General features: G+C 44.1%; 1 protein-coding gene across 2 annotated transcripts in view; it reads left to right on the forward strand.

Moving 5' to 3' along the window:
• CDKAL1 (CDKAL1 threonylcarbamoyladenosine tRNA methylthiotransferase) overlaps positions 1-4,414 on the forward strand; it is a gene marked incomplete at its 5' end in the record, with an annotated part of 619,533 nt that extends 615,119 nt beyond the window's left edge. For both annotated transcript variants that reach the window (XM_084872776.1, XM_084872775.1), the window contains one exon: positions 3,853-4,414. In XM_084872776.1, coding sequence (XP_084728902.1) covers positions 3,853-4,026 — 174 coding nt within the window. In that variant the 3' untranslated portion in view covers positions 4,027-4,414. The remainder of the gene's footprint in view (positions 1-3,852) is intronic.
• Positions 4,415-10,419: the final 6,005 nt, after the last annotated feature.

Raw genomic sequence — 10,419 nt, forward strand, 5'->3', positions numbered from 1 at the left:
GGTTGGGAAGGCATTGCAAACGCTGAGCGGCCACCTGTGTCCACTCCTTGTTATATGGGACCCACGCAGCCGTTTGCGTTAAGGATGCTTACCGTAGGAGGGGCTTCCTTCAATTTATATTTTGCAGCGTAAAATGCAATTATGATCAAGATAGCTTTTGGATATGAAGGTAATTTTGTATTTAAAGTCTTTCAAAATCAGGAGATTTTGAGGTTCTTTTCTGATAGTATGCTATACTGCATAATGTATGTTTTAAGAAAACTTCCTTTCCTTGATCACATATTTGGTCTTGATAGATTTCCTGCATACGCTATATGTCTGAGCTTTGTTAAAAATAAAGATCCTAAACTCTAATTTATCTTGAGTTATGAGCTATCTAATTATTTCTCTTTATCGCTGTTAGCGTCCACTTGGAGCTCCAGCAGTGCCTTTGAGCCATGAGAAGATTTTACACATGAGAAATATTTTGAATCCATTAAAAAGCATTGGGAGCTGTGTTGTTTTCATATCTAAGTCGGATGAAGCGAGGTCTTACATAAAACAATAATTAAGTGATGGGCAGATGCAAGCTTTGGATTATTTCTTTTTTCCATTTGGTGCAGTTTGAGTCAGAGGGTTGGGCACTCTGAAAGGGAGGCTCACGGAGACCCTGCAGGGCACGTCAGATCTTCCCCTTTGGTGAACGTCAAGGCAGAATTATTCAGAATATAATCTGAAATGCATTTGATCATATGGTAGATAGTTTAATAATTCATGTCTGGCCTTATTAGCAAAGCCTGGTGTTTACTATGCTATCACCAAAATAAGATTAAAAAATCAAGGTTATAGTGATGTGTGTGTGTGTGTGTGTGTGTGTGTGTGTGTTCTAGTTTTTTTTTTTTTTTAATTTTTTTGCCTTTCTAATGACAGCAATTATACATTTGAAGTGAGGGGGGAGGAAAAATGACATAAGGATAATGTCTGATTCAGAGTTGTTCATGCCCAAAAGTGATACAGAAGGGCTTGACAATACTGTGCTGTCATCATGTAACTCTGTGACAGAGGTTTTAAAATGTAAATGTCCTCTCAAAACAAATGAAAACATGTAATTGATTCCACATTTAATTGCTGAGGCCATTAAAGCCAGCGTACCATTAATGCTCATGGACAATGCATAGGGCATTATTTACATAGACTATAAAAACTAGAAAATACTTACATCTTTGGTATGGAGATAATTAGGCAGGCGTGGTTATATGATGTTAAGATAGTCCCAATTTGAGGAATGTTTAGAAGAATAGTGGGGAAAGGTAGCGTGTCACCCTCACTCCACTGAGTGCCCTGCTATCTGGAATGACATCGAGCACAGGACCGAGGCTGCCTGTCAACTTCAGGAAGGGAGCTGGCACGTGGCCTATGATTTCAGGGCCCTGTGACACCTGCAGGTGTCAGGGACAGAAGAGCTCATTTAGAAGCTGCACTGCAAGATGGGAAGACAGGTGGCAACTCTCTTACAGAGATGTCTTTTATTTGAGCAGAACCAGACCAACTGTTCCTCATTAAAACACATTTTGCAACATGTTCTAATGCGAGCAGATCACGTATGTCTGCGTATGTTCAGAGAATACTCGGGAATGTGCCATCTACAGGTCACATTTGCAAACTCAACAAGGCTCAGAACTGCAAGGCCGGGTGTGCAGAGTGCGCCCGACCTGAGGCTGGCTCTCCTGAACAGTCCTTCCATAGACTAACCTAAAATAACACCATTGCCTTTCTGAGGTTGTGTAGCAGAAGAGGGGAAAAGTCTGTGTGGTCTTGATCTTGATAGTCATTTTAATAATTAGGTACTGCCATGATTTTTTTTTTTTTTTTGATTTTTTTTTTTTAATTCTTTACTAGGGGCCCGGTGCACAAAATTTTTGTCGGGGGGAAGGGGGGAAATCTCCTCAGCCAGACCTGCACCCTCTCCAATCTGGGAGCCCTCAGGGAATGTCCTACTGATGGTTTAGGCCTGCTCCCCGTGGTTCTCTGCTCTCTGAAGACCTGCCTGCTTGATACCACCACAGGGCCTAGTGTATGTTCTCTGTGGGGGCCTGCTTGCCCTTCACCACCGGTGCCAGGGGCAAGCAGAGCCCTGCTGTCTGCTCTCTGTGGGGGCCCTGTGGGGGACTGCTTGCCCCTTACTGCCGCAGCCAGGAGCAAGCAGGGCTCTGCTGTCTGCTCACTTGCTACGGAGGACTGCTAGCTCCTTGCCACCTGGCGAGGGGTAAGCAGTCCCCCACAGTCTGCTGTCTGCCCTCGCGCTGCAGGGGACATTCCCACCCTGCCCCAGCCACTTGCACGTGCGACGGCTCGGAGCACCTGGGTCCTGGGGATGTTCCCAACCCGCCCCCAGCTGCTCTGCCATGTGCACATAGGCCCAGAGTGGCCAGGGGTCGTTCCGGGACCCTGACCACTCCAGGCCTACACATGGGCCTATAGCCTCAGAGAGGCCTGGGTCCCAAGAACGCCCATCCCTAGGACCCAGGCTGTTCGGCACTGACACGTGTGCAAGTGGCTGCTCTCCCCTCCTCCCCCAAGCTGTTCAATGCCTGTGTATGCAAATTAACCTGTCATCTTTGTTGGGTTAATTTACATACTCACTCCTGATTGGCAATCAGGCATCATGAAGTGATATCCAACTTGCATCTTTCTCTTTTATTAGTGTAGATATTGCATTATCAATGATAGGTTACTGCCAAGCCTAACCTTAGCTTCATTAAAGCCCAGCCTCTCATCCACTTCACCATTTATTCCTACTATCTGTAAACAGGGTGAGTACTTAAAATTGGGATTTATTCATGTGAACTACTTCCCTAGGAGGTTGGGTGTTATAAAGGAGAGAGGGATGTAGAGTACTTAGAGCACTGCTGGGCATGTGGTGTGTCCATAAATATGCTTCTTAGAATGTTTGCATAGAGCCTGTCCTACACTTTTCTTACTGGATCCTTATGGTTCTGTGGCCTCAATCTATATATATATATAAAAGCCTAAGCAACCAAAAGACCGGTCGACTAGTCGCTATGACATGCACTGAACACCAGGGGGCAGGTGATTAGTGCAGGAGCTGCCCCCTGGTGGTCAGTGTGCTCCCACAGCAGGAGCACCACTCACCAGACATCGGGCATACAGCTGGCGAGCCTCTCCCGCCTCCGCAGTAGTGCTATGAAGAGCAGCAGCGGCAGGCACTGCAGGGCCAGGATGAGCAGGAGCGGTGTGGTGTACCCGCCCAGCCTGGGCTCAGGCTCCTCCCTGACCATCTGGCTTTGCACACTATTACATCCCCCAACCAGTCCCGGATTGCCAGAGGGAAATGCAAATCAGAACCACAGGGTGATATACCTTACACCTGTTAGAATCACTCTTATTAAAAAGACAAGACATAAGCGTTGACAAGGATGTGGATAGGGAACCCTTGTGCACTGTTGGTAGGAATGTAAATTGGTCCAGCCACTGTGGAAAGCAGTATGGAAGTTCCTTACAAAATTCAAAATAGAACTGCTGTATGATCCAGCGATTCCACTTCTAGGAATATTTCCAAAGGAAACGAAAATACTAACTCAAAAGGATATATGCTCTGAAACTTCTCATCACAAGACAAATAAATCTATGACTATGTGCGGTGATAGATGTTAAGTGGTCTTACAGGGGTGGTCATATACAAACACCGAGCATTAGGCTGTACACCTGAAACTAAGACAAGGTTATATGTCAGTTATATCTCAGTTAAAAAGAAAAAAAAAATCCTTCTTGGGACCCATTACTTGATTGATATCATAATGGGGCTTTCTTTGTATTTTAAAATTATTTTCTTCTGTGTCTCTCTCTTCCTAGGAATTCAGAAGCAGGCATGGGGGTCCCCTGAGCTCCATGTCCCAGGGCGTCTCGGCTGGTTCCAGAGTGGGGCTGTGGCTGCAAAGGCTCCATCAAGACGGAGCCCTGACGGTGTCTGTGGGCCTCACCCTCCTTGCTCTTCTTTTGGCTTTTTTTGTCAAGCTCTATAATTAAAACACAGCTAAATGAAGCATCTGCGAAGAAGAATAAATTCCTAATTAAAGTCTTCAGTGAACAGGAAGCAACCACATCAGTTCTCAAAGGGCAGTCATGTATACTGGCCTCCTTGCCGCCTTTTAGCCACACTTTCTGGCGAGGCTCACCCTGTCTCACATGGAGTGGGGCCCACTGGTTATTTGAGCTCAAACTTCCTAACAGCTGCCGTAGCCTATCTTTTACATTAAGCTCCTCTTGGTTTATTTTTAGCAAGAAATGCAAGTGGCTGCATCCTCTTTAAACCGTCAATCTTCAGGTCAGAACCTGACATGCAGCGGAGTGGGTCTGGTCACCTCTTCCTTATGTGGGAAGACTCTTCAGCCTTTAATAAACATTTTTAAATGCATCTCCTTTATGCTTTGTTCAGAGTCCCAAAGCTACAAACATCTTATTTCTCACAGCAGATGTGTTCTTGAAAAGTTTATAGCAAAGCCTATTTTTGGACCTTCAGTCCTTTCAGAATGTGTGTGGGCGGTGGGGAGGGGGGCGTGGATGGACAACTCTGCCACTGAAAGGACTCTTGGCCGCAGGTGGAGAAGTGAGGAAGTACCCAATTCCTTAGCGCCATGAATTTTCAAAAACAGGATCAGTCAGAAACACACTGTGCCCTTTTGGACATTTTTAATTGATTGCATCAAAGGTTTATTTCTACCTGCCATCGTTGGCCTTTACTAAAGGAAGTGGCTTCTTTCATAATGAAAGGAATTGGTGTAATAAGAAATCATCAGAATTTAAAGAACTTATTTGTATTGTATCAGCACAGGGAAATCAGGTGCCCTGTGGTTACCATAAGACATTTTTCATCTTTAAGCCCACACCCTGGTTCAGCTCTTCCTTTTATCGCAAAATGTTTCAGCCTTTTATGTGTCTTGTAAGGAATCCAAATTAAAATTTAATTATGTCATCAGTTAATGAGTTAGAACATTTCTCCTGAAACTGGTGTGTGAGTCTAAGAGGAAATCACATTTTAAAAACAGTCAGCGGGGTGGGGAGTGACGGGGGCCAATATATGTTGACAGTGACGGAAGATGATTTCACTTTGGGTGGTGGGTACGTGGTGTGACATAAAGATTTTGTAACATAGAGATCCATATCTGAAACCTATAGATCCTATTGACCAATGTCACCCCAATAAATTTAATATGTGTGCCTGGATGAATCCCCCTCAGGTGGGATCCCCAAGTGAACATGAGGAGCAGAGCCCCTGCTAGCATGTGTAGAACAAGAAGGAGCTCTGTTGTGTTAAGCCACGGAGATTAGGGAGTTATAACCTAACGTATCCTGATTCATACAGTCAGTCACCATAGGACTGTTGACCTGCACTTTGTAAATATAGCTGCTATTGGGCCTCATATTGTCTTTTCATGTATTCTCTTAGGGCCAAAATCTTTTTGTAATTTTTCTTTTTCTTTTTTTTTATTTTTTTTATTATTATTTTTTTTAATGTGGCCCTCTCTGCTTAAAAGGAAAGTTATAAAGAGGTCTGTCTTAGGCTGCTGTAATAATACCATAGACTGAGTGACTTATAAACAGTAAATTTTTCTCACAATTCTGGAGGCTGGGAAGTCCAAGATCAAGGTGCCAGCAGATGTGGTGCATTGTGATTCATGGGTGCTGTTTTCTGGCTGTGTGCTCTCGAGGTGGAATGGACAGGGGAGCTCTCTGGGTCTCTTCTTACAAAGGGACTAATCCCATTCAGGAGGGATCCACCCTCAACACCCCATCACCACCTGAAGGCCCCTCCTCCCACCGTCATATTGGAACTTGAGTTTCAATATATGAATTGGAGGTAGGGGGGAAACAAACATTCAATTTACAGCAAGATTTTTTTTCGATACTTTGGCCCATTTTGTTTCGAAAGGTAAACTCTTAGAGAAAAAACATCCAGGTAAACATGTACATAAGTCATAGGGGACAGCTTGATGGATCTTCAAAAAATGAATACACATAAAGAGCCCTAGTAGGCCCCCATGCACCTTCCCAGACACTGATTCTGCCCCCCAAAAGGTAATCACTACCCATATTTCTAATACCATAGATTGGTTTGCCTGATCATGAACTTTATAAAAATGGCATCATTATAGTACATAAGCATGTACTATATTCCCTGTCTGCCTTTACCCAACATTACTTGTGAATTCCATCCAGGTTGTTGTATGTGGCAGTAGTGCATTCACTTGTGTTGCTGAATAGAATTCTACTGTATGAACTACCACATTGTTCTTAGCCATCCTAAGGTGGGTTGTTTCTAATTTTCCAGCTATCGTGAATAGTGCTGCTCTAAACTTGTGTTTTGGTGCGCATATGTAAGCATTTGTGTGTTGAACATAAATCTAGAAGTCAAATTGCTTAGTTGGTCATATTCATATGCACAGCTTTAGTAAATACTATCAAGTGGTTTTCTTAATTGGTTGTACCAATTTACATTCCCATCAGAGTTCTGGATGCAATTCATTTATTGACATGAACACCATTCTCCCCACCATTTCTTCTCTCTCTACCCTTGCCATTCTTTGGCAGACCTTACCTCTGCCTTCTCCTACCTGTGAATCGGTCCTATCTATACTTAATAAAAGGGCAATATGCTAATTAGACTGGACGGACGCCTTCCGAACATACTTCTGGACAAAGCCACGGTGGCAGGGGCCAAGGCGGAGGAGGATAGGGGTGATCAGGCCATCAGTGGATAGCAGGGGGCAATCCGGCCAGCTGGAGAGAGCAGTTAGGGGGTGATCAGGCTGGCAAGGGAGAGCAGTTAGGGCATCAGGGTGGCAGGCAGAGGTGGTTAGGGGCAATCAAGCAGGCAGGCAGACAAGAGGTTAGGAGCCAGTAGTCCTGGATTGCAAAAAGGATGTCTGACCACCAGTTTAAGCCCAATTCCTGCAGCAGTTGGACATCCCCCAAGGGGTCCTGGATTGGAGAGGGTACAAGCTGGGCTGAGACACAAACCCCCACCCCATGCATGAATTTCATGCACCAGGCCTCGAGTTGTAATAATAATATTGATAACTGTCTAGCCGTTAAATGTGCCAAATGTTATGAAGTGCACTTTGCAAGTGTTAATCAGTCTCAGAAAACAATTTTTGGATAAGTATTATTTCCATTTTAATGAAAATAAATCCAAAATTCACAAGATTAAGTAACTTCCAAGGTACTCAGAGTTACTAAGTTTTAGAGGCAGGACTTGAACACAGCCTGACTCTAAAGCCCACGTGTCTACACTGTTCCACTCTTCCTGCTCCCTTGTACCCTGTTTTCCACTTGAACTTGACTGTGCCAACAGATCTGTATCTGGGAAGGACCGTGTGGATGCCTGGACTCTGGGCAGCTCTGTCCTCTCAGTGTTGTCCTGCTCCAAGAATGTGAGTGTACAGGATGCACTTAATAAAGAAGATTTATTAATCAAGTTTTGCCTTCTTTCCTCCCTCCCTCTCTTCCCCTCTCCCTCACTTTTTCTTTCTATCTTCTTTATCAAGAAAAAGAAGATAGTCTATAGAATGTAAAGAATTCTTTTCTAAAAACTTTATTGCTGGAAAAACATGTCTACAAACATCAGATTTCCATATGTTGTTCAGTTAAAACATATGCTTTTCTACTGACTTCATTTCTGGTTGAAATTCCAGTATATATTATGTCATGGAGAGAGAATTTGAGTTATAAATGAAGCTTCAAGAGGTTTTATAATTATTAAACTAGAAAAAAAAAAATGAAGGGAGAAAGGAAGAGAAGGGAAGGAAAGAAGAAAAAGGAAAAGAAAAATATATTCAAAGAATTTCCTGGTCCCTGAGGCACCCCAGGGTGCTGCAATGCACTCACAGGAATGCCATTTATATCTTAAATGTTCAAGATCAACATAGCAACATCTGCTAGATTCATGCAAACTACTACTAGCTCTAAACAGTTCATAATTTCAACGTTAGAATTCACAACAGTTTTTGATGATGCCCTGTGTTTGTAAGTGGGTTTTCAGCAGTTGCTTTGATGTATCAAGTGAAAATGGATGTGGAACAAGACATGAAGGTGATCTTATTCCAAGGTTTGAGAGTTTTGCAATGCCCAACAGATGCACAGTTTCTATTAATAAGTAATGATGACAGTTTTAGGCTGAAATAAAATATTTTCTTTCAATTTACATGTATTACTTTTAAAAACTTTTTATAAGATACTAGAGGCCCGGAGCACAAAATTCATACATGGGGATGGGGGGCGGGGGGGGGTCCCTCAGCCCAGCTTGCACCCTTTCCAATCTGGGACCCCTGGAGAGTCCCAGGATCGGGCCTAAACAGGCAATCGGAATACCCTCTCACAATCCAGAACTGCTGACTCCCAACTGCTTGCCTGCCTGCCTTCCTGATTGCCCCTAAACACTTCTGCCTGCCAGCCTGATCACCCCCTAACCACTCCCCTGCCAGCCTGATTGATGCCTAACTGCTTTCCTGCCAGCCTGATTGCCCCTAACTGTCATTCCCTGCAAGCCTGGTCACCCCAACTGCCCTCCCCTACAGGCCTGGTCACCCCCAACTTCCCTCCTCTGCCAACCTGGTCACCCCTAACTGCCTTCCCCTGCAGGCTTGATCACCCCCAACTGTCCTCCTCTGCTGGCCTGGTCACCTCTAACTGCAACCCCCTGCCGGCCTGATCACCCACAACTGCCCTCCCTTGCAGGCCTGGTCCCTCCCAACTGCCCTCCCCTGCTGGCCATATTGTGGTGGCCATCTTGTGTCCACATGGGGGCAGGATCTTTGACCACATGGGGGTAGCCATCTTGTGTGTTTGGGTGATGTTCAATCTGCATATTATTCTTTTATTAGATATGATTAGATAGGATAGAGGCCTGGTGCATGGGTGGGGGCCAGCTGGTTTGTCCTGGATCAGGGTGGGGATTCCCTTGGGGCGTGGTGCGGCCTGGGCAAGAGGCCTGTGGTGGTTTGCAGGCTAGCCATGCTCCCCCAGCAACCCAAGCTGAGGTCCTGTGATCTGGGATTTACCTTCTATAATTGAAACTTTGTAGCCTGGAGTGGAGCCAAGCCTTCTGCTCAATCTGTGGCAGCAGCCATTTGTGTTGGGATTTATTTATCTTCTATAATTGAAACTTAGTAGCCTGGAGAATTCCTAGGCTGGCCATTTTTGTTGGCATTTATTTATCTTCTATCATTGAAACTTTATAGCATTGGGTGGAGGCCTAGGCCAGCAAGGGCAGGCGAAAGCTTGGCTTCCTCCATTGCCAGGGAAACCCAAGCCTCCCTCCTGCTCTCCATGGCCACAGCCATCTTGGTTGGGTATCTTTACATATTTGCTCTTTATTGACTGGTGGGCATGGCTTGTGGGTGTAGTAGAGGTATGGTCAATTTGCATATTAATCTTTTTTTTTTTAATATAATTGATTTTTTACAGAGAGGAAGGGAGAGAGATAGAAAGCCAGAAACATCAATGAGAGAGTAACATCGATCAGCTGCCTCTTGCACACCCCCTACTGGGGACATGCCCACAACTCAGGTACATGCCCTTGGCCAGAATCGAACCTGGGACCCTGGAGTCCGCAGGCGACGCTCTATCCATTGAGCCAAACCAGTTTTGGCTGCATATTAATCTTTTATTATATAGGATGAGGACATACATATTAATTAAGTTGGTAGGGCCTGCCTATTTAATGAACAGAATGGGTAGCTGTTTTGGCCTTGGGGTGCCATGAACCAAGAAAGCTTGAGAACCTCTGCTTTATGACACAACCTAATTTAGAGAATTCATGCCAAACTTTGATAACTTTGTACTTGCCTTCCCACGGAGCTTGATTTTTATGGTACTCAAACCATAAATTTGAGTTAAGGAACTGTGAAGGAGCTAAGGACCTGAATCAACTGGATTCATATCTCAGTTGTTTTCAATTCAAATTTGAGGTAGATAGGGAAAGAGCATGAGATTTTTGACATCAGCAAAGGTTTGGTTTCAATGGCAGCAGGCCACTTTCTCATGTGTAAAATAAGGACATGATTCCATTGCAGGATCGTTGGAAGATTAAATCAGCTCATCATATGTCAATCCTGTGTCTTTGGCATATATAATTTCTCCCCTTTTCATATTTACTTTAGCCATTAAAGCCTGTAAATCAATTCTACAAATAACATTAGGTGTTTTAAATTCTGATATTAGCACATGATTACCAAAAAGAATTACATATGAAATAAAAAGATTCCTGCTTCAAGGACTTAGAGTAGAGTCTAATTCTAACAAATGAAGCAAAGGAAGAAAAATTCAAAGAAAATGGATTGCAGCTGTACTTGAGGAGATCAAATTAATAAATGGCATAGAGCAGGTTTGGGTGGCCGATCTTAGATCAAGAAGGAGGTTTTC

The sequence above is a fragment of the Pipistrellus hanaki genome, assembly GCF_964339955.1.
Source record: "Pipistrellus hanaki genome assembly, chromosome: 2".
In the NCBI taxonomy this organism is placed as follows: domain Eukaryota; kingdom Metazoa; phylum Chordata; class Mammalia; order Chiroptera; family Vespertilionidae; genus Pipistrellus; species Pipistrellus hanaki.